Raw genomic sequence first — 24,820 nt, forward strand, 5'->3', positions numbered from 1 at the left:
AATCAATCTTCAACAATTCTCTGTGTATTTTCTGTTATCCACCCTTGTTCTGGTACTCCAATCACTTGTAGATTATTCCTCTTGTTAGAGTCCCACATAATTCTTAGGGTTTCTTCATTTTTTTAAAACCTTTTATCTGATTTTTCCTCACATAAGTTAGTGTCAAGTACTTTATCTTTAGTCTGACTAATTCTGACTTCCATTGCCTCAATTCTGCTCCCATGACTTTCTATTGAGTTGTCTAATTCTGAATTTTTGTTGTTAATATTCTGGATTTCTGTTTGCTGTCTCTCTGTGGATGCTTGCCTCCTGTTAAATTTGTCATTGTGCTCTTCTATAATCGTCTTAAGTTCCTCTATTGCTTTGTCTGTGTGTTCCTTGGCTTGGTCTGCATTTTGCCTGATCTCCTTCCTGATCTCTTGAAGAGTTCTGTATATTAATCTTTTGTATTCTATCTCTGGTAATTCGAAGAAATTATTTTCCTCTGGAAGATTTCTTGATTTTTTGTTTTGGGAGCTTGCTGAAGACATCATGCTCTGCCTCTTTATGTAATTTGATATTTGTCTTTGAGCCATCAATAAGGTATTTATTTATTTTATGTTTGCTTACTGTGTCCTAGTTTCTTGTTTTGTGTTTTGATATGCCCAAATAGGCTGCTCATGTGAGCTAGTTTGATTATTGGTGCCTTCTAAGCTCTCAGGTCCTGTCACCAGGTGGTTAGATCTGTTACTAGGTATGTGAGCCCAAGAGTACATTTACTTTTCGTGTATGGGTTCAGCTCAGGTGTCCAGGTAGTCGGTCACCAACTTGGTGGTGCAGGCTCTCACCTACAGTCCTAGATGGGCAGGGGTGATTGGTGTAGGCACAGGTATCTGGCTGCAGTAGAGGGCCAAGCACTGAGCAAGGCAGGGGGCTGACAGCTGCCCTTGTGTGTCTGGGAGGAAGCATGTCCCTGTTCCTTACAGTGCATAGGTGGGTGAGTATTGCAGCTGGACTATGGGCACCCAATGCTGTTAGCAGTAAGGACTGGGAGGCCCCACTCATTTTTGGATGCCTGTCGCGGGTGGCTTGGTGGCATGGGTGGAGTTACCAGTCCTCAGGCCCCTGATGTGGGTAGGTGAGGACCCTGCTTAATGAGCAGAGCAGTGTCAAATGTCGTGAACCTACCATTCCACCATATAGCTGATACAGTTGAAGTTGGGCCTCAGGCATATACCCTGTTGTACTGTGCTAATGAGGGCCTACGCTGCTGAAATGGGCCCACACAGGCCTATTCAGCGGTGAAAGGCATTCATAGTTTGTGAACCCGTCATGTCTATGCCTAGGCAAAGGAGCTGTGCCTGCCCTAAGTTTCTGGGTTAGGGGAGCTGGCAGATTACTTTTTCCTGTTTCTTAATTTGTTCCCTCTCCAAGGCCAGAAGAATGGCTCAGGGAGTGTGATGGGTCCTACTTTCCACTCTGGCAAGAATACTGTACATTTTTCAAAGACACAACTTTATTTACATAAGCAAAGTGAAAGCAAATGCAGGTAGCCCCCAACTAAGAATTTGACTTACTACAAACTGCCGTTACTACCCTCCTTTTCTTTCTTTTTTTTTGCACATCTTATTATTAATAATATGTACTACATAAACAATGTTGCAGCAGGTAATTTGCTGATGTTATCATTCTCATGTGTAACTTTTCCAACCCCCAAAGACAAATAAAGGTCAGATTTATAAAGATACTGATAATAAAAAGCAATTATAATGACAACTATAAAAAAAAGTAAGGCGTTTATTTTAAGTCAGAACGCACTGGAAAGGAACCCGTAGTAACTCCGGGACTACCCGTATAGTAAACACCTTAGACCCTGTGCCTTAGGAGTGGAGAAAGGGAGTGGGATAAACCTAGAAAATAATGAAAGACAGTAGTAGGAAAGGACTTTTCTCAGAACACCCACTGTCCTGTGTCCTGAATTATGAACATAATTTCCTTAATCCTATGTGCCTGAGATCTAATAAATTATATTAAGTAATCAGTAGCATGGAGATTCAAAAAATGCTAGAGAAAAACAAAATTCTATCCAAACAGACCTGTCGGTTGAAAAGAGACAGGAAAAGTTTTTTGTTTTTTTTTTTTAAATACAGTGAGGTGGTGGAAATAAGATAAACCATGTTTGGAGTCCCCAACACAAAACTAAACACTACTAATTATTAGTGGGTCTAAATCCTCCCAGATTGAATAGAAAAGTAAAATCCAGTTACAGCAGTGCATTAGACAGAACAAGGTTAAATATTTAGAGCAGTACAAAGCTGTACCAGGCAGTCATCCAACCGATTTCCATTCTGTTCTTTTACCCTTCCCTTGCTTGCTCAGTACTCTTAAGGGGTTTACTCCAGGCACTCTTCCTCTCTCTCTTTTTTTTTTTTTTCATATGGACAGAAATCTGTGGGTATATCTAGGGAAATGGATCCGAAGAGAACAGAAGCAAGACTAGACTGTTGGATCAGGCTGAGTTTATTTACTGTACAGGCGCACTAAATAGAATTTCCGGATCTATTGTGTTAACCTGAGCAGATGGGAGAGCTTCTAACTGTTCACTTGCTTGTTTCTGCTTTGGCACAATGGAGACGCGTATGCAACTAGACTACATCATGCTCACCAGTGACCTAGGACCCCTTTCCAGGCGAGGCTGACTTCAATGTATTATGGTAGCTTTAGATCAGGAAATTTCATAATGCACTTTTCCCTTTTCATTCCCTTTTTGGTCTATCTTCCGCTTCCCCCGCCCACCCAGAGGAGAGGATTCACCGTCTTTCTGCCCTATCAGGACCCTTTGGGATCCCTCCTAAACAGAACAAAGGGGACGGTTGTCCTTCCATTACAGAGGTGGAGAGGGCAGCGGGCTACTGGGGAACAACAAACTCACCGCGTGCGTCCCGGTGCATCGCACACCGGCGCCTCCCCGGGTTCAAGAAAAGGAAAAAAGGCTCCTCTGGAAGCTTTTTTGCAGGCAGGACCCGAAGGGAGTGGGGGCTTCGTGACTCCCAGGACGAGTGGAGCGGAGGGGTCTCAAGCATGTCTCCGACTCTCCAAGACCGGACAGGGACAGAGCTAAAGAAAAGGAGCAAAGGCAGCCCAACCCCACGACCCTGGGATTAAAGGTCTGGAACCCTAAGGTCTGAGCGAGCCCGGGGTCGCGCCTTAAATTGATCCCCCGCCTTTGTGAGGAGAGTCGTTGGTCCAAATTCATAGCTCAGGAAAGGGAGGGACTGGGTACCAATGTCCACATCTGACGGACAAGAAGAGACGAATTCCTAACTATTTAGATGTGGAAAAGTAGTTTTAGATGTGGAGTCTGAAGAAAAGAACGGCGCCAAGGAGGACTCGCAGTTTTTTGTCTGAGCATATGGAAGGATGGGAAAACTGCAGGTGCAGCGGGATTTAGGGGTTCAATTCGGGGTCCCGGGACCAGGTTTGAAATATTTCCATCCAAGCTGTCTCCGTTTCCGCATCCGTCTGAGCCCTTTTTGATGCTGGACATCTCCGGGCTCCTGCTCGGCCCCCTTCCCACCCTGCAGGCTCGCCCCCTGCCCTGGTCCCGGCCACCACGTCTCCACGCGCTGCCGCGACGCAAAGGCGCACGTCTAGGCCAGGTCTGAGGTAGGGCGGGGAAGAGCCACCTCGCTCCGAGACTTGTGGCGACCTGAGAGCTCTCGGTGTGCGGCAGGCTGGCTCGCCTTTTGGAGAAGGCGGGGAGGAAAGGGCCTTCGGGGACGATCGCAGGAGGAGAGGGCGGCACCCGGGCAGGTAGGCGTCCCGGCTTCCCCGAGTTTGGTTCAAAGCACTGTTCAGTCGGGTGGAGAAAGAAAGGCTTGCTTACAGCGGTTCCCTGGTGGTCTAGTGGCTAGGATTCGGCGCTCTCACCGCCGCGGCCCGGGTTCGATTCCCGGTCAGGGAAAGTCGTTTTGCAGTATCTTTACCCAAGAATCTTCTCTTGCCCCGTTTCAAAAAATTTTCAAACATAAAAAAGTTGAATAGTGACTTTGTATATCCTTCATGTACATTTGCCAGTGAACATTTTTCACCCGAGGGCAACTAACAACAACGTAAATGTAGGCACTACCTGTCTAGCCCTAGTCACTTCCGGCTCATGAGGTAGGGACCACTTCATTTGGAGTCTTTCTCTGGAAGGAGAGACATTACTCCTGGAAATACAAGCTCCGCTGTTGCTTTCCCTTCCAGTTCTGTGAAGCTCCTGCTTGCTACTCCACCTTCCTTTGCCCCACCTTCAGTCTGAGCTCTTGAAACTGGGCTTGAGAGGACTGAGCCTCCTCAGGCATCCCATTTCCTTGGAGTGCTCTGGTGAGCCTGGCTTGGAAAGGGGAACAGAGGAAGTGAAAATTTGGGTTCTTAACAATGTGGGGCTAAGTGTCAGCTGGACAGTGAGCCCAGCCATGTCCACACCAACATTGTGGTGTAATTCAAAGGTAAAGAGAAGGACCACTAACAGCCCCTGGTGTGACATACAGTCTTCTGAGTTCTGTGAAATAACAGTGGGGTCTGAATCCCAGGAAACTGAACTTAGAGCCCAGGCATCAGGGGATGTGCCAGGTATATTTGTGTGTGTGTGCAGGCGGCACTGTTGAGGTACTGTGGGCTTCTTTGTGATAATCAACTGATAAGATAGCATCCAATAAAGACAAACACAGAAAAACCACACCATAAAATGATTGGTTTAAAAGATCAAGCCATGCATATCAATTACAGAATTGCAGAACTTTATGGTTGAGTTGTTCCTAAGATACCTAGTTCAGCAAGACCTCCTTTCAGGGATTTCCTGTCAGACATGCCTTGTGAAGAGGCATCTACTCAGGCCTTGAACACTTCCAAGAGCAGACAGAGCTCTCTTCTTAACGAGGAGTGCCACTTCTGTCTTGAACAGTTCTAGTTGTTAGAAATTGCTCTTCATTGAGTCCATTGAGGCCTTCCTGTCACTTTAACTCATTGGTGTTTATTCTGTCCTCTGCTTCTCTATAGAGAAAGTCTAATTTCACTTCTGTATGGTAGCCATTCAAACATTTGATAAAACTTGTGTTAATAACTGGATTTTTCTTTTTGGGCAACTTTTCTTCATAATATATTTTCACTCATCATGCTCTGAGAACTCTAGTTAAAACTATATCTCTTAGAAAAAAGTTGGGTGTCCAGAAGTTCTCTAAAACATGACCAAGCAGGGTACATGGGCCTAATTTACTTCCCTTGGCTCACTTGATGGCATAGTAGTTAAAAGCTACACCTACTAACAAAAAGGTTGGCAGTTTGAGTCCACCAGGGGCTCCTTGGAAACACTCTGGGCCACTTCTACTCATTGAGCAATTTCTGGGCAATTCCTTTGATCTGCTTATTTAGTGTGGCTTAAATTGGTCTTGGTGAACTTGTTCTGGGCATCAGTACCCATCTTTTCTAGGTGATTGCATAGCTGTCTAATGAATATTAATTTACTCTTAATTTACAAAATATCAAATAATGTACTTTTCTACAGATGTTAAAATATATTATTTTCATCATTTTTAAAATTTGACAATTGCTATTTTCTAGGCTTAAGGCAACTCTGTGATTGAGCTTAATGATTTCTTAATGTTTAATCTCATTGAAAAGAAGGCTCTATCATTCTCTTGAATGGAGTTCACCTGGGCCTGGAAAAGTGTCCTCATTTAAAACATTCGTATTTTTTCCTATTATCTTTTTACATGTGATAGCTTTTCTGTTCTTTCAACAGCTCTATTATCCATTAGTGTTTCTCACCTTGCCCCAGCAGTGGTTTCTCTTTTCTAGCCTTCTGGAACAGAGACAGCTAATAGAGAAAATTTATTTTTAACCTTTTTCATGAACTTTAGGCCATTCTGGTTTTGTTCTTTCCTACATGAATTTTATTCTTTATAGACATTCAATAGATATATGTCAACAATAATTTTTAAATAATAATTTATTAATTTGATCCATTTAAATAAAGGTAAGTCTGCTGTCTCCCAGTCCACACAGGAAATGATGTTGCACACCCAAGAATGCTATTGACTAGGACTGGAAAAGCTCTGGACAACGTTCTGCTAGACCATCCACGCATTGTGTCACAGGAATTCTTGATCAGACCCAGAGGAGTGACTCTGAGTGTAGGAATGAGGGGTTGCAAGGAGGACATCTGGGGCTAACTGGGCAGTACCTGGAAGAGAGACAGAGCTGCAGTGAAGTCTGGAAAGACCTAACAGAATTCACTGTAGTATTGCTGCAAACAGAAACTGACATCGTTTCCCCTCCTAGTGCACACTCAGATGGAAGTGGGGAAGGCAGGGAGTGAGACACTAAGCCAGTATCCAGTTGACAGCCAGGGACCCTCTGGTTATCTCCAAAGATGGAGGAAGAGGATTATACATGAAATGTGGATTTCCCAAAGCTACTCACTCCTAGAGCTGCGAGTCTGGGACGTGTAGGTCGGACCATAAACAGATTGGGAATCTAGACTGAGAATAACTCTTCTAATTTTGGACTGTGTGGGTCTGGGAAATTTTTGTCCTCTCCACCCTCCTCTCTTTGCTTTTGCCACAGATAAAAGGAATCTGGAAGTGTCCTCAGCTTGGGATTTGCCCTCGTAAGCCTGAAAACTCCAATTTACTGCCCTGAAAGTATTTTTCTTGTTTTAGAACTGGGGTATGGCCTCCAGGTCCTATCCATGGATACTGTCCCAGAGAATAAAAATAACCAGACAAGTCGCACATTTGGGTAACAGGTGCTTTCAAAGATACACTTTCCTGTACCTACCAAAATGTCAATCCCAGCCAAGCAGAAAACCTGGGGGCCTCGTGCACTGGGACAACAGTGTAATGTGACTGAGGCTCAGTTTTTGCTGGGTACACCACAGGAAACTACATTCTCACAAGCAATATCCATGCAATGGAGAACAGGGTTTTTCCCCCTAACTGGCTGCTGCTCTGATGTTGTAGGTATCCTTGCCATCAGTCTTCTGTGCTTGAGAAGGGAAGTGGGATGGGGAGATATTGGCTTCCAAGTGAGATCATCCATGGAGGAGAGTGTGGGAATACCCAGGGAAGTGGTAGGTGATATCCACATGTAGTAGCAGCATGAGGATGGGATGTGGTCTTCCCTCTGCTGAAGTGGGCACCATGGAGGCCATGGGTCTACCACTGGACAATCAGGTCACAAGCCCAGGAGCATCACCAGGCAGTATATATGGAGTTACAACAAAGGGCATGATGTCAGACAACCCTGAGAAGGAGACCTTGCTCTCCTTGAGGGAATCACTCTTGAGCTCTGTTTCCTCATTTATGAAGCGGGGGACGATAGTACCTGCTCTACTTCCCTCTCTAGGCTGATTGCAAGGAACAAATGAAATATTGCACACCAATGAGCTCTCCCCTGAGAGCCCACTCCCTTTTGAGGCTCCCTAGATGTGGACAGAAATCAATGACTTTGGCCTTTCCTACATTTTCCTTGGTCAGCATTACTAAGCACGTGTTCCAGCCTCTCCTGCAGGCAGTCGTTGATGCAGACAGATTTCTCCAAGCACTGGCACAGGCTTTGGATGTCAGCAAGATTCTTTTCCAGCAGGTCAGCCCCTGTCGCGTATCACTAGAACATGGGAGAGGTGAGAGACGGGGAAGCCTCATCACTCATGGGCACATGTAGGGCCTGTCCAGGGCCTCTCTGAAAGATTCCTACCCATCTCTATCCTTCTGTTAACTTCCTCCTCTCATCTGGGCACCCAGAGAGTACCAAGCAACTTTGTTTAAAGAGCTCCTGAGCTTTCAGTGGAGTACATCTATGGGAGGTGAACACTGGGCTGGAGAATAGGGCTGGGAAACTGTTAGAGTTTTCTTGGTAGGACCAGCCTAGCAATGGGAAAGCTTGGCTACCTCCTGGGTGTGACTTTCATAGCAACCTAGAGGAGCTATCTCTGTACCTCATATCCCTCCTATCTGCTGATCCATGACTGAACAACCTTTAACATCCACCACTCAAAGAGAGAAAGACTGAGGCAAGCACATATGAAGTTAAATCAGGCTGCTGAATAATGACTGGTGCTGAATGTTTTCCTTTAACTGTTTTTAGTGAGCAAGGAAGAACCTGGGAGGGTGTCAGGACCTGAAGATGGAACAGGGGAAAAGGGAGCACCTCCAAGGAAGGAACATGATGCACAAAGGAAAAGAGAAGGAAGCCAAGAGCAGGCTCCAGGACATTTTGCTTAAGGCCAGGTTTTTCTTTGAGAATTTCAAATGTCTTACTACATGGGACCCAGGAACTAAGCTATTTCAAGCCATTTCCCTACCTAGCTGCACCCCTGGCCAGGGTTCCTGGCTCTGATCCCAATGGTAATGTTTGAGAGGGTAGGATTGGGTTACGGTGTGTGCACAGTGAGCATGTATGTGTGTGTGTAGGGGTGGGTGGCTCTGGAGAAATAATCTTCCATAATATAATAGCTCTTAACCCAAGGAAGACCTTTCTCATGGAAGTCTGAGTTTGGCATTCTAGAACAGTCTAAATCTAGGCCTAAGAAGGTTGTGGCACAGAGAAGAGAACACACGAATGTGAGACAGTTCATCCTCCCTGGAAAGTAGTGCCTGAGAATGCCCCTGACCTCCTTTATTTTCCTGCCCAGGGTGAGTCCCTAGGCAGGAAGAATGGCAAGAAGCACTTAGCAAGGGTCAGCCCTGAGCTAGAATCTCACTCTCTGCCTGATCCATAAAGACATTGCACCTTCATCTCATCCACTTCTGTGAGCCAGGATCTAAGAGAGGAAATAAAAAATCCCCTGGTTAGGACAGGAATGTGTTGTTCTTATCATTGGGCCCTATTTCACCAAATGCTCTTTTCTGCTTTACCTGAGGGTTTGGAATTGGACGGTACAAAGAGAAGATGCATGGGTTCCCCGATGCGTTCATTTTCTGAGGCCTCATCTTGTCCCATGGGCCACTGCTGCCATGTTGCCCAAGTTCCAGTGTCCTGTTCAATGGAGTGGTGTGATGTGGTGTGGTACCACTCAGAGGACAGGAGGGCTGGGCAGATCCGGCTCCTGAACGGTTGCTAGGCAGTGTAGCTGAATCAGCAGGAACGGCAGGGCTGGCATCTGTCCAGGAAGGAACAAGAGTGAGAAACAAACAGGATGTCAGAAGTGAAGTGTTTTATAGGTAATCCATTTAGCCACATTCACATCCTGGGTCTGAAAGATGACATGATTTTGTTGCACTGATGTGGGAGCATTTTCCCCCTCTTCTTTCCAACTCATGCTCCCCACCCCAGTCCAACATCATGCATGTGTTTGATGAATAAATAGAACAGTGGGGATTTGGTGACCAATGAAAGACACACAGGACTAGGAATGGAGAATAGCTACCCAGCACCCCTGGGGCCTGTGCTTGACACTGAGTTCCACTTCTGTGCCAAATCAGATACATCACAGTGGATCTACAGGGCCTAGCTGTGAAGCCTCCTCCTCTGGGCCTAAACAAAGGTATGAGCTGTGTGGGTACTCACTGGCTCCATCCATAGCAGGGTGAACTTCCTGTTCTTCAAACATGGAGGAGGTGGTGCTACTGGGAGGGCCAGGCATGGCGGTCTGGGCATGGCTGCTGGAGAAGATCTGGGGCTGTGTCTGGGACCTCGAATCCCGCGTGGTCTCTGGGACTCCATTCATTTTGTCCGTTTTATGCATCTTCCTTAAGATACTGGCGGGATAAGAAAGAATAAGTGCCACAGCTATACTAATCTGAGGCTCATAGAAGCCCCAGAAGCCAAAGAGACCACTCCTTCACAGAAGAAGCCAAAAAAATCTATTTCTGTTTGGGGGCAAAGAAAAGCAGAGTAGGGCAGGGAAGAAGACTGGTTGTCCAGCGCATTGGCCACAAACATCCTGTGGAAGAGAAAAGATCTTCCAGGCCCTTCAAATAACACTCACGGTTCATTCACAAGGCACCTGGAGGTTTATAGGAGTTCAAACCCCTCTGTGAACATAATCTGTTAAACATATTTGCAGTGGTCCATTTAAAACTGGCTCCTGAGGCAATGTAGTCTCCCGGGTGTCTTGTAGGGGATACCTCCTTTAAATATGTTATTATTGTTAGTTGCTGTCTTTTTTGTTGTTGTAAAAATATATATAGCACAACATTTGCCGATTCAAGACATTTCAGATATACAATTCAGTGATGTCAACTATATTAATCATGTTGTGCAACCATCACCCATTATAGTTGCCAAATTTCCCATCACAATAAACAGAAACTCGCTGCTTTCTAAACAATGACTCCCTCTTTCCCCTTCTGGTAACCACTAATACACTTTGATCTCTGTCCTGGATTGAATTGTATCCTCCAAAAATATGTGTACCAATTTGGTAAAGCCATGATTCCCAGAATTGCGCGACTATCCACCATTTTGTCATCTGATGTGATTTTCCTGTGTGTTGTAAATCCTACCCCTATGATGTTGATGAAATGGAATTAGTGGCAGTTATGTTAATGAGCCAGGACCCCATCTACAAAATCATGTTTTGTCTTGAGCCAATCTCTTTTTTATATATAAAAGATAAAAGTGAGCAGAGAGACAGGGAGCTCTCATGCCACCAAGAAAGTAGTGTCAGGAGAATAGCACATCCTTTGGACCCAGGTTCCCTGCACTGAGAAGCTCCTAGTGCAGAAGAAGATTGATGAAAAGGGCGTTTCTCCAGGGCCCACAAACAGAGAAAGCCTTCCCCTGGAGCTGATGCCCTGAATTTAGACTTCTAGCCTACTGCACTGTGAGAGAATAAACTTCTGTTTGCTGAAGCCATCAGCTTGTGGTATTTCTGTTATAGCAGCACTAGATGACTAAGATAGTCTCTATACATTTGCCTATTCTTGTTATTTCATACAAGTGAGATCATAAAATATTTGTCCATTTGTTTTCAAGGTTCATCCATGTTGTAGTATCTCTCAGGAGTTCATTTCTCTTTATGACTGAGTACTATTCCATTGTATGTGTGTACTACATTTTGTTTATCCATGCTTTTGTTGATGGACATTTAAGTTGTTTCCACTTATGGCTGTCATGAATAGTGCTGTAATGAACATTGGTGTCCATGTGTCTGTTTGCATCCTTGCTTTCAAGTCTCTTGGGTATACATATAGTTAGGAGTGGAAATGCTGGGTCAGTAAGCTCTTTTTTCAAGGAAAATTTGTAGCTGTTTAACACCTGCCAGAACTCCTTGGGCTACCCTTGGATAAACCTGATACACAACTCACTCTGGCCTTTAAACAGCCAGGGCAAAGCAGAGGTGATCTTTTGGGTTCCGAAGACTCCTAAGACCTAGGTAGTTCACATTTACATTGGCTCTATATTATTAAGTTGGTGAATTGATGTAAAGGTATGAACCAAAAGAATGATAAATAAAATAATAAATAGGAAATTAAACCATCTTGTCACTAAGGATACACAATGGTTTGATGAATAAATAAAACAGTACAATGAACTGTTTGGTTTTTACTGAGTGTTGAGGGTATTTTTTCCTGCTCCTTTGATTTTCTGGTCCTTGCTTTTGTCTTAGTTATCTAGTGCTGTTATAACAGAAATACCACAAATGGGTGGCTTTAACAAACAGAAATTGATTTTCTCATAATTTAAGAGGCTAGAAGTCCAAATGCAGGGTGCTGGCTCTAGAAGGAAGGTTTCCTCTCTCTGTCGGCTCTGGAGGAAAGTCCTTGTCTTTATTGAGCTTCTGCTCCTGGGCAGTCTTCATGTGGCTTGGCATCTCTCTTCTTCCATCTCTGCAGCTTGCTTGCTTGCTTGTTTAATTTCTTTTACGTCTCAAAAGATGTTGACTTAAGATATATCCACACTAATACTACCTCATTAACGTAACAAAGAAAACCCATTCTCACTGGGATTATGACTACAGGTATAGAGGTTAGGATTTATAACACATAATTTTCGAGGGACACAACTTAATTCATAACACTTCTGAATTCTTCACCAAATTACATCTCTCATGATCCCTGAAAATCTGACATTACCAGAGGGTCTGCAGCGCCTGTCCTGCTTCACTCTTCTTACCTGTATAGTCATCTGAAAACCAAATTCAGAAAGGACCAGTCATAACTCAAGCAGATACCATTTCGAGGATCACAAGTAAAAACTGGATTCTATCTGGGGTAAGAGACATGACTACTTGACACTTGAGTCCAAGATACTCTGAATTTTCCCGGGAGATCTCAGTTTGAAACCTTAGAGACCTTGCCTGGCAGGCTTTCCTGAGCCCACCAGAAATATCACCATCTCTGCTTCATCTGCCCTGAGTCAGAGCAAAAAGTTAAAAATGTCTTCCCCTCACCCCCCATAGGCACTGGGTTGTTTTAGACCATGGGACACTTGTCCAATGACCTCTGGACCACTCCAACCAGAGCCTTCAAGTCCTGCAACAAGTCGCTCCCCAGATCCTTCACAGCTTTCATGCAGAACCTACTCCTGTCACTAAGCCTGCTCCTACTATGTGCCTTCTGCAGCTCTCAAGGGAAGTTCTATGTAAAAAGCTCCTGAAATAACTAGTGTTCCTACTACCAAGTACTAAACGAGCCCAGTGGTGCAATGGTTTGAACCCACCCAGTGGCAATGTGGGGAAAAAATCTGGTGTTCTGTTCCTGTAAAGATTACAGCCTAGAAAACTCTAAAGCCTAGAAAAGTTCTACTGTGTCACATGGGGTCACTATGAGTAGAAATCGACTCGATGGCACCTAACAAGACCAGTACCAATATACACAGGCATAACCATGACAAAATCAGCATGATTCCTTGTCATTTTCTTTTGAAGCACACTGATGAGTATTGCATATTTAATTCTTAGAACAACTATGAGAACTTCAGGGGCTGGTATCCTTTGACCTAATTTTACAGGTGAGGAAACAGATCACAAGGAATATTAATCTGTCCAGAGCTAGTCTGATAGGTCTTCAGATGTCTAGTTCAAGTCTCTCTTCACGAGCTGCCCCTGTTCCACCCTTATTTCTGCCAATTAGCTTCAGATAAAATGCCATTACATCCGATGTTGTATCCTGCCCTACCACCCATATTTCACAGGAGAAGCTGATGATCATCATGGCACGCGCCATGTGTTTCTTCTTGGAGCTCCTCACCAGGCTGTCCTGGCCCTGCCATGAGCCCAAGGAGGCGATTACAAAGCAGGTTACCAGGTTGGAAAATCGCTTGTGGATGGGGCTAGGAGTTCATGTGAGCCTCAGTCAGACTTTGGGGGAGACTGAAGGCCTTCCCATGCCCCATGGACAACTCACCAGTGCTGAATTTGCTGGCGAGGCTCTCTGCCAGCTGGCTTCCCCTAGCCAGCTGCTCACAAAAGTGCTGTTCCATGTAGTGGCCAATGCTATTGCTGCTGAGTAGCTCCTCAAAGGTCTTTATTGTGTTCTTGACGTGCTGGATGAGAAGGGAAGAGACAGCTCTCCCAATCCTCATCTTCTGCCTTAGGTGAGTCAACTCTCGAGCCTGATTCTGAATTAAGGAATGATATTTCCTAAAGGGGGCAAGAAGAGGAAGAAATAAGAGTGGAAAGGAGTGACTGATAGATTATGGCACATGAACAGAAGGTACTTCATGAGTATCACCAAAGGAGCCCCCACAGTGAATTCTAGCACATGGTTAGTGGCCTGAATGTGGTCAAAGGAATGAAGGAAGGAAAACAAAGCCTTCCCCTGTGTGAAAGATCCCTTCTAAGACTGTCATTCCCTCTGTCTCATACTTCTAAAAATTGAATCAGGCTTTCTTCTTTAGCTCTCCTTTAAAAGCTGACCTCTCTTCAGCCCATAGCCATTTTCATATAGTAAACAAAGCCAGGTGTTCATTGAAAGTTGAGAGGAAAATCAACAAAAAGGTCAAGAAGAGAAAATTGTGGTGGAATTAAATGAACGAGGAGGTAATTAAGAATAAATTTTTCTCTGGGCAAATATGTCATCACACGATTTCATTAATCTCTAGTTATTTGATAAACATTTGTCATGCTCCCCAAACTTGACTACAAGCTCTGCGAAGGTAGATACAGTGCATATTTTTATGTGTTGAGCAGAACCCAGTACGGCATGGATGTATGCCAGGTGTCATTGCATCTTTAAAATAACATTATCCTAAGGCTGTTTTTTTTAAGGCTGTTTTGGAAACCCTAGTGGTGTAGTGGTTAAGTGCTATAGCTGCTAACCAAAAAATCAGCAGTTCGAATCCACCAGGTGCTCCTTTGAAACTCTATGGGACAGTTCTACTCTGCGCTATAGGGTCCCTCTGAGTCGGAATCGACTCAATGGCAGTTGGCTTGGTTTTCTGTTTTGTTTTGTTTTAAGGCTGTTTTACCACTTTTAATCATCTACCCAGCTACCATCTAGTTCTTGAAAACCCTCTATACTTTCATCACTAAGTGGTTGTCTAGAAGGTGGTTTTCAAATTCCTGTCTGTCATGGTCATCTAGTGCTGCTATAACAGATACACCACAAGTGGATGGCTTCAACGAAGAGAAATTTATTCACTCACAGTCTAGTAGTTCACAAGTCTGAATTCAGGGTGCCAGCTTGAGGGAAAGGCTTTCTCTCTGTCAGCTCTGGGGCAAGGTCCTTGTCATAAAACTTCCCCTGGTCGAGGAGCTTCTCTTGAAGGAACCTCAGGTCCAAAGGATGTCACTGCTCCCGGCACTGCTTTCTTGGTGGTATGAGGTCCCCCCCTCCACTTTCCTTTCCTTTTATCTCTTGACTCCTTAACCACAGGCAGAGATTGGGATTCACAATGTATGGGAAAATTACGTCAGTCACAAAATGGAAGACAAACACACAATACTGGGAATCATGGCCTAACCTAGTTGACACATAGTTTTAGGGGACACAATTCAATCCATGACACTGTCTTTAGACCATACCACAAGGTTTCAGAGCATGTAAAGCCTTAAATGAGGAAAACAGGGGCTCCAGGTCTTATTCTCTCATCATTCAATACATATGTTTTATATATTTGTGCTTCCAAGAATCCATTTGGACAAATGAGTCCATCGCTGAAAGATCTGAATATAAATGCCAGTCCACAGCAAATTAATTTTTCTGTCACAGGACAGGTACTGAAATATAAATTTACAGAGTGATACAACTACTATTCTCCTCAGTAGTGTATTCAAAGCAACTCAAGGGAAAGATTGGCTTCCTTCCTTTCTACTTTCCTTTCTTCATTCCTCCCTCCCTCCCTTTCTTCCTAACTCAATCCAAAATCATTGGTCAGGCTCCAGTAGGGCAGTCCTCGTGTCACAGCAGTGTGGCAGAGGCAACCCAGAGGGGTCAGAGATCGACTACACGCGGGGGTTGAACATTGTGGTGAAATGAGATCTTTTAAGTGGCTTTTCGCCTTGGTTCTTTGGAAAAACAGCTTGGGAGATTTTCCCCTAAGCCCGGAGGAGTTACCTTTGCCCTAGTTTTCTACCCCAGAGGGTTTGTGGCATTTCCTGGGTGAGCTGTTAACAAGCCGGTTTGATACTTTTTGTCTGGTCCTGGTCTGGAGCCTGCCCTGTTACTGGTATGCACCTTGCAGGAATTAGTCAATAGTCTATGCAAACAAAGTGTCCTTCTAGAGGAGGCTGATCAGTTCCTGGCCCTAGTGGAAGATCTGTGCCTTGAAATTGGTGAGGAGTTTGTTTATACAAGCAGCCAAATCCACAGAGGTTTTTCAGTCAGAAAGAAACAGGAAGAGAAGCAGCAGGAAGAAAAAATTCAGAAGAAAAAAGAAGCAGAGAGAGAGGAGGGAAAAAACTTCCCCAAAGATCTGTAACACAGGTCAAGCGCTATAACACTGAAGAGGGCAACAGGCCCAGAAGGTGCGGGCCCAGCAGTAGATCTGGGCCAACAGATGGCAGGGCCAAGAGGAGCCTGTCCTGAAGGGTGCCAAGGGGAGCTGAGAGAGCTGTCCTGCACTGAAGAAGGTATGCTTTGCCTAAATGCTCCCTGATCCTGATTCTGAGTTTTAGCCTGTTGATCCTGGCCCTGAGTTGTACCCTGTTAAAAAAATAAAAAAAAAAAAAATTTTTTTTTTTTCTCTGTTACTCCCTTCAAAAACCACTTAACTGTAAGTACAGTCTGTGAGCTCTGTGTGACCGTTACAATAAATTATCAAACCAGAACAGAAGTAGTGAGTGCCATGGGAGGGACGGCTGGTGTCAGAATTGGTAAAAAGATTGGAGAATGGAGGTATCTCTGACCCCTACCTCTGAGGGACCAGCTTTGGGCTGATTCTGGTCATTATCCCCTCTGAAGTTAGGTTCTGATGCTACTATTACTATTACCAAGCAAGTAAATATTTTCAAAACATATTCAAGCATGTATTTTCAAAATAGTGTATTGAAAATAATGGGAGTTTTCTCACTGACAGAAAAGGAAGGTACAAAAATGGAAATGGGAAAAGTTAGAATGAATTGTGTAGTACTGGATTACAATTGGAGCTATACTGTAAAGTCACATTGGGTCCCTTGCACTGGGGAAGCCAGCTGCCATGCCAAGCACACTCAAGCAAGCCAGTGATGAGACCCACATGGAGAAGAAGGGAGTCCTACCTACAGCCGGCACAATCTCGCCAGGCATGAGAGTGAACCCTTGAAAGTGGACACTCTTAGTCCCAGTCCAACTTTTGTATAACTGCAGCCTTGGCCATCAAACTGCAACCCTATGAGATGCCTCAAGCTACAGTCGCCCAGCCAAGCTGCTCCCTAGTTCCTGACATACAGAAAACCTGGGAGCTAATAGATAATTTTTGTTGTATTAAGCCACTAAGTTTGGGGATGCTTTGTAACACAGCATTAACTAACTAATAGAGATTTTCTGTGTTTTCTTTAAATGCCCTCAATCTCTGCGTTTACTCTGGCCTGTATCAGGCAGGGGAAGGTGATATCCACAGAGGGAAAATTAACTTCTCTGAACTCATGAGAAAGAAGAGACCACTCGCTCCAGGCAGCGACCTATCCATGTTTTTTCTACAGATAGCCAAGGCTCAGTTGGCAACAGAAGTCTCGATGGTCCTTTAACCACTGTATACTATCACTTCCTTATCACATTGTGTAACTAACTAGCATAGTGCTTTGCCCTATGAACTCAAAAGAGTTTAAAATGATTGAACTAATTTAGAATATGTCATAGCCTGCCCAACAGGACTACTATTTGTTATAGAGAAGAGGAGAAGAGAGTGTACAAGTTCATCTTGTTCCTCAGAGAGACAAAGAAGTTAGGTTTCTGTAGCAGGAATCAGTAGACCTGGATATTAGCCCCAGAACACTCTACTCTGCCACTGCAAACTCAGGCCTGTCATTTTGCTACTTTGTACCTCAGTTTCCCCACCTGTAAACTGATGGTAAAATTTTTTTTTCACCTTTCTAGAAATATGCTAAGTATTGAAATTTACTTTAATGTTGGGATGAGTACTGCAGTCCATAAAGCATTTAACTTATCAAAAAGAATACAGATAATCACTCATTACTTTGGTCATGGTGAGTTTATAAGACCAACTTGTTGACATTCTCTCTGTTTTTCCAGCTGGTTGGCCAGAGCAGAACTATTATTCCTGATGCCATCATTTCTCTTGGAGATCTTGGCAGTGTTGCCCGTTTTGTGCCAGCAGCAAGCACAGGTGCTGGTTGTTTTCTGAGAAGCTGAAATGTGCGTGAGGCCCAGAGTTGCTCATCCGGAACAGGTCACCCAGGTGCTGGAAGGAGCCAAAGCAGGAATCAGGACAAGTGACCCACAGGTAGCATACAATTCCTCTTGAACCTTTTAAACCACCCCTACTTTATTCACATTTCTGTCGAACTTTTTTCATTTCATTAGGTGATTATTGGTTACTAGAATCAGAGCAATTTCGATAAGCTCAATTTTTAAAATAAGCTTAAAAAATTGCCAAATAGCGGTTTGTTGGCTAAATTTGCCAGGCTGTCTTTAACGGCCCTTTTCAGATAATGTGGGATTAATCCATTGTACACTTATCTGTAAGTTCCAGTTACTAAAACGCTAAGTCATCACTTCCTTGCCTGTTGATTGGGCAACAGCTTTGGACACCTCAAATTCCACTTCATGCTCCATTGAGTTACTGCCCGATATGTACCAGTTAAATTTCACTGCCCCACAGAATAATGTTAGAGCTAAAATAACCTCAGAGCCTGCTAATCTCACTTCCTCATTTCAGAGCAGAGAACACTCAGGACCAAAGAGGCAGAGTCACTTGATCAAAGTTGCACAATAGCCTTTGGAAAAAATAACATAGAGTCCTGGGCTCTCAACTCACAAAGCCTACATTCACTCTGTCAAATACATTAAAAAATTTTATATTCATGTGATAATTCTTAATGTAAGCCCTTTTTACCCTAAATCATGAGAAAATTGCTTGCCTGACTTAAGCTCTTAATAATAATCTCCGTTTCCTGTAAACTTGGTACAGATATGTTGGGCAAGAATAAGGCAGCTCTTTGCTCCCACGTTCAAACTCTCGATTTAACCATAATGAAACTCTGATTTGTTTAAGTGTCCAACCTTGAGGAGCACTGATGACACAGAATATAGGCTGTATCTTATGCATAGCCTTACTTGTAACGTTAGAATAAAACCAAATTATTCTGAATAATATAGTTAATGATAAAAATGAACACTAAAGACTTTTCTCTAAAGAATTTCCTGGAAGAAAGTCCTAAAATTAAGGTATGGAGCCTGGATACAGACCCTGAAAGCCCCTGTGACAACAGTTCTGGCAGTGGAAGTCTCTAAGCAAGGAATCTCTTACCCGCTCTGGGACACAGAGGAGAATCCTATTTCCTTGGGCTGTGTCTTCTGCTCCTTCACTCCGCTCTCAGCAGTCCCCTTCTTCTCTAAGAGCTGATGCATCTCAGCCTTCAGTTAGAGCATTTTCTCATGATGAACACTCTTCTGCCTCCTTTGAAAGAAAGAATGGAAAAGAACTACATCTGGGTCTCCACAATGGCCAGGCTTTCCTCCAAAACTACCTAGTGGAGTTGAAACAAAATTATGGTTTAAAGAATTTAGATTATGAAAAGGATCTCATACGAGCAAAAAATCAAAAGCACAGAATCTAAGGAGAAGAAAAAGAGTCAAGCCTACAATGAACCCCCTTGAAGAAGTACCTCCTCAGCAATGAGGACCTTGAGTTGGAGGACGGATGCAGCAAATAGGCAGAGATATTGCTATGAAGAGGAACAGGAGAGTCTGGGGGCATTTTAGAAGAAAAAACAAAACAAGAGAACAATAAAATAAATACAAATGGAGTTTAAATTGGGCTGAGGAATGAGTATTTTTAATTCTTATGGTTGAGATCAAGTTCCCTGAGGATCCTTTCAGAAGCCAGGATGCCTTTTCATCCCCTTCAAGGTTTGAGAGTCAGAAAGGCAAAAGCAAAACTTGAGATGCCAGAGCTCAAATCCCAAGTCACTGCCTGTGGTCTGGATACCAACAAGAGTGCGGTAAGAAGGACTCAGACTGCCAGGTCTCCAGTCACAGTCATAGACTTAGAATGCAGAGGTAGCTAAAGAACCTGAGGAAGTCCTGGCTGATAGCCTGGCATACTCAACACAAGGCTGCCTGTTTTTCCATGGACGTCTATGTCAGTGGAGACCACCCCCTCACCAGACAGTTTTAGTATCTGTGTACTCTTTTTCTTTTATTTATTTATTTTAATTATTGTACTTTAGATGAAGGCTTACAGAACAAACCAGGTTCTCATTAAACAATTAGAACACATATTTTTTTGTGACACTGGTTACCAATTGTAGGACTTCCAGTCCTTGCCTTTGGGCTGGTGTGCCCCTTTACTCTTGTTTCATTTTATGGGCCTGTCTAACCTGTGGCTGAAAGGTGAACCTCAGGAGTGACTTCATTACTGAGCTAAAAGTATGTCCAGGGGCCATACTCTCAGGGTTTCTCCAGTCTCTGTCAGGCCTGTAAGTCTGGTCTTTTTTTGTGAGTTGGAATTTTGTTCTACGTTTTTCTCCAGCTCTGTCTGGGATCCTCTAATGTGATCCTTGTCAGAGCACTGGGTGATGGTAGCCAGGCACCGTCCAGTTGTGCTGGACTCAGTCTGGTGGAGGCTGTGGTAGTTGTGGCCCATTAGTCCTTTAGAATAATCTTTCCCTTGTCTTTGGTTTTCTTCATTCTCCCTCGCTCCTGATGGGGTGAAGCCAGTGAAATATCTTAGATAGCCACTCACAAGCTTTTAAGACCCCAGACACTACTCACCAAAGTAGAATGTAGAACATTTTCTGTGTAAACTATGTCATGCCAATTGAGCTAGATGTTCCCTGAGACCATGGCCCCCACAGCCCTCAGCCCACTAATTCATGTGTAAAAATTTTCTGATACTTCCAACTAATCAATTTCTTCAAAAAAAAATCTAAATGTATTCGTTTTTGTTCAATCTTGCCTTTGTGTATTAAGACAACAATGTTTTCTCAATGCATTTTATCTTCTTGAAGACAGTCTCAACAAAACCAGTTTTTATGGTTTTTCCTAAATAAAAATTTTTTAACTTCTAGTGATTCTTACTGTTCTTCTCTAGGAACCCTTCAGCCTCCTCTCCCCACCCCCCACCCCCAATCCTTTTAAAACCTTAGCAAGCAAAACTGGAGTAAAGTACTCAAATATGACTAATATATTTAGCATAATGATATCTTACTTTTCAAGTAATATTGGCTTCTTTTCCCTTAGAGTAACAACACGTAGGGATTTCATTTAACATGAGGGTAATTTTAGCCTTCTGAACTCTCACCCCCACCCTCGCCCAACCTTGCTACTTGTAGATGATTGCTTTTGCATTGCTTTAAAATAAAATCTCTATAAATATTACACTTTGCTAATGTAGGAGCCCTGGTGGTGCAGTGGTTAAGAGCTATGGCCGCTAACCAAAAGTTTGTCTGTTCAAATCCACCAGCTGCTCCTTGGAAACCCTATGGGGGAATTCTACTCCATCCTACAGGGTCACTATGATTCAGAATCGACTAGATGGCAACAGGTTTTCGGTTTGCTAATGTACTTTTTGAATTTCATTCTGGCTATGCAAGTTACTTTCCACTTGGTCAAAGTCCTTAAAATATCTTATGCCTATCTCCTTGAATACGAGTCATAGATGCTTCAAGTGGTACTGACATGTAAATCTGATGGTTTTATGATTTTATTCTGCCCTTGATAAAAAAAACTGCCTTAATTGCCTCAGTAAAATCTAGGCCAAGGAATGAGCAGATAGATAGAAGTATAAGCAATAGTTTTTAGTGTCCCAGCCTCTGAAACTGAAGAGAAGCACAGGGATGGGAGTCATTGCCTGACTTTGCTTCCCAACTCCTAGATGTCTACTTCAGTAGTGTTCTGATGTTCAATAACCAGAACTTCAGGGAGGGAAAGGCCAGATTTATAACATTTGCTTATTTCTGTGAGCCAATTTTAAGCTACCAACGTGACATCACTGAACATGAAGTTGGGAAAAAATGCACGGTAACACACCATTGTATAGTATTTCTACCATGTAAAGACAATAGATGTAAATAACTTAAAGAGCATAGATACTAGTAAAATGTTGTAAAATAATTAGGAAGTCATGAGTTTTGAGTGTTTATTACCTTTTTTAATGTAATTTATTTAACTATAAGTTAATACATTTCAAATTTTTTTTTTAATAATGGCTCTGTCTAACAACTGGCTGGCCCTCAGAATTCCTGTAAATTAAACAACAAGCTCTCATGAGCTGATACCAGCTGGCTCCATTCCCACCTAGGTTTTATGAGCCTGAGACTTGGGTGGGCTTCCCTAGTTCTCTCTCTCTCTCTCCCGTGGCTTGCTAGGCTTGAATGGGCAAGTGGTGCCACTTGGTGTGACCACAGCCACCTCCACACATCCTTTTAAGGATTTAAAGAAGATGAAGAAAGGAAGCCTGAAAAAATTGATTTTGAAAGTTGTTGTTCATGCCCAATCCTCCCCCTTACCTCTTTTAGACCGTGTGGTGATATTATGTGATGCTTGTTGGGCTTTAAATTAGCACAACCACTTTGGGAAGCTATTTGGCAGTTCCTCATAAACATACATCTACCCTATGATCCGGCAATTTTACTTCTATTTATTTCCCAAGAAAAATGAATGTATATAATCCAAAAAAGATTTTTACAAGAATGATCATAGCAGAGTTATTCATCCTAGGCAATAACTGGAGACAATGCAAATGTTCATCAATAAGAGAACTGGTGAATTTTTATATTAATACAATGGATTGTTGTTAGTTGCTGTCTAGTCAATTCCGACTCACGGCGACCCCATGTTACTCCTCAGCAATTAAAATGATTAGACTACCTATGCTCATAGCATGCATAAAGCCCTCCAAAACAGTAGATTCTGTAAAAGATGCCTATTTAAAAGGAAGTTTTTGAATATCTAAAACATATCTATTTTAATGTTCCTGTGTGATACTCATGTATGATCCCAGTCATAAGAAGTTTCAGAAAAGGCAAAGCTAAATTGCAGAGACAGAAATCAGAAGAGCTTTGCTTTGTTGAGGAATTTTCACTGGAAATTGACATGAGGGACACTTCCTGGGAGGATGGAAATGTTCTATAGAGCTTGATCTGGTTGACGGCAACAGGATTTTTTTTTTATATACATTTATCAAGATTGACCAAACTGTATACTTCATGTATGTGCATTATACTGTTCATAAATTGTATCACAATAAAATATTGTTAGCATAAAAATAAAGTTAGTTATTTTAAAAACACAGATGAAATCACACACAAAACAATAGCTTTTGGCTTCATCCTGATACATATTTTTTTACTTGCATGTATTCTGTGAAATTAGAACAAAAGAGTCTAATATAAATGAGAACTTTTATCGTCCTAGACAATGCTGGGACTTTAGAAATATTAATTCAACTTATTCCCCTCCTGCCATTTGAGTTATTGTTGTCATTCATTTTATTTCAGCATGTATTTTAAATCACACAGACATTATTGTAACTGTTTTGGGCAGTAACATTTATTTATTTACCTGCCTATTTAACTATCCATTGTGTTCTTCATTCCTCCTTCATTTCCATGTTTCCCTTGGGATCATTTAATTCCTGTCTGAAGAACTACCTTTTGCATTTCCCTTAGTGCATGTCATAGTCTCTGAGTGGTGCACACCATTAACATACTGGTGTTAACCGAATGGCTGGAGACTGGAGTCCAACCAGAGCCGCTTTGGAATAAAGTCCTGGTGATCTCCTTCTAAAAAATCAGCCATTGAAAACCCCAGGGAGCACAGTTCTACTCTGACATGTGTGGGGTCAAAGTGAGTCAGAGTCGACTCCATGGACACTGGGAAGTGGGGTTAGTGTGGATTTGCTGCTTATTTGGAAAGCACTTTATTTCACCTTTACCTTGAAAGATATTTTGTCAGGGAGTAGAATGTAGGTTGGAAATTATAGTATTCGGCCCTTTAATAATGGCTTTTTGTCTTCCTTTTCTGTTGTCTTTGTTCAGCTCCCAATCTTTGAACATAATGTGAATTGTTTCTTCTAGTACTTCTTTGACTTGAATTTTCAGCAGTTTTACAATCGTGTGCTATGGTATGGTTCTCTTGTTTTTATCCTGCTTGGAGTTCATAGAATTTTTTAAACATGTGGCTTAATATCTCATCAGGATTTTTTTTTAATTGGCCCTTAAACCAAAACCAAAACTAAACCCAGTGCCGTCGAGTCAATTACGACTCATTACATCTTTTAATATTGCTTCCAATCTAATTTTCATTTTCTGTAACTTCTAAGATTTCAAATACACATACATTAGGCCTTTATAGCATGACCCCCGTTTTTTTTTAAATTGCACTTTAGGTGAAAGTCTACAGCTCAAGTTAGTTTCTCATACAAAAATTTATACACTCATTGTTATATGATCCTAGCTGCCATCCCTGTAATGTGACTGTACTTTCCTCCTTTCCACCCTAGACTTCCCTGTCCATTCAACCAGTTCCCATCCTCTTCTGCCTTCTCATCTCGACTCTGTATAGGAATGTCCATCTAGTCTTGTGTATCTACTTGTACTAAGAAGCACACTCTTTATGAGTATCATTTTATGTCTTATAGTCCAGTCTATTCTTTGTCTGAAGAGTTGGCACCAGGAATAGTTTTAGTTCTGGGCTAATACAGTCTGGGGGCCATGTCTTCTGGGGTTCCTCCAGCCTCAGTCAGACCATCAAACCTGGTCTTTTTTATTAGAATGTGAGTTATGCAGCCCACTTTTCTCCTGCTCCAAACATAACCATTTTTTATTCTCATTTCAGAAGTTCCATTTCTTTTAGTTCTCTATACTCTATACTTCAAGCCAGATATTTTATAATTATTTTCCAATTACTAATCCCTCTTCAACTTGGTTCAAACTGCTGTTAAACAATACACTGATTTTTTTTTTTTAAGTTAGCTGTATATTTCACTTCTAGAATTTCCATCTGATTTTTAAAGAAATTCCTAATCTCTGGTGAATCTTTCCATCTTGTCATCTGTTTTCTTAAACATTATCATTTCTTAAATATATCTAAAGCATATTTTCTTAAACATATCTAAAACATATCATTTCAATGTTCTTATCTGATACTTCCAATGTTTCCATTACCTGTGAGTTAGTTTCTGTTTTTTTCTCTTGTTCTTGTTTCTTTATCTGCCCGAAAAGCATGATTGACCAATGGATCTGATGTGTAAAAAACTATGGAGGCTTCAGATAATATTATCTTTCTCTGGATATTATTCATCCTCTTTC

The 24,820-nt window shown here is 42.5% G+C and overlaps 1 protein-coding gene and 1 non-coding gene across 11 annotated transcripts in view; one reads left to right on the plus strand and one right to left on the minus strand.

Annotated features, from left to right (window-relative positions):
* Positions 1–3,871: 3,871 nt before the first annotated feature.
* TRNAE-CUC (transfer RNA glutamic acid (anticodon CUC)) lies at positions 3,872–3,943 on the plus strand. Its single transcript has one exon. It is a non-coding gene; the product is annotated as a tRNA-Glu (tRNA).
* A 2,010-nt stretch (positions 3,944–5,953) lies between these two features.
* Positions 5,954–24,820, minus strand: part of LOC126073532 (myomegalin-like) — a 64,727-nt gene continuing 45,860 nt past the window's right edge. For 5 of the 10 annotated variants that reach the window (XM_049880299.1, XM_049880297.1, XM_049880294.1 and 2 more), the window contains 7 exons: positions 18,817–18,966; positions 17,524–17,748; positions 13,314–13,549; positions 12,042–12,093; positions 9,532–9,722; positions 8,880–9,124; positions 5,954–8,785 (listed from right to left, as the gene is read on the minus strand). In XM_049880299.1, coding sequence (XP_049736256.1) covers positions 8,762–8,785; positions 8,880–9,124; positions 9,532–9,722; positions 12,042–12,093; positions 13,314–13,491 — 690 coding nt within the window. In that variant the 5' untranslated portion in view covers positions 13,492–13,549; positions 17,524–17,748; positions 18,817–18,966 and the 3' untranslated portion in view covers positions 5,954–8,761. The remainder of the gene's footprint in view (positions 8,786–8,879; positions 9,125–9,531; positions 9,723–12,041; positions 12,094–13,313; positions 13,550–17,523; positions 17,749–18,816; positions 18,967–24,820) is intronic. The other 5 variants (XR_007516774.1, XM_049880301.1, XM_049880295.1 and 2 more) reach the window with 5 other exon arrangements.

This window comes from Elephas maximus, chromosome 3, assembly GCF_024166365.1.
Source record: "Elephas maximus indicus isolate mEleMax1 chromosome 3, mEleMax1 primary haplotype, whole genome shotgun sequence".
In the NCBI taxonomy this organism is placed as follows: domain Eukaryota; kingdom Metazoa; phylum Chordata; class Mammalia; order Proboscidea; family Elephantidae; genus Elephas; species Elephas maximus.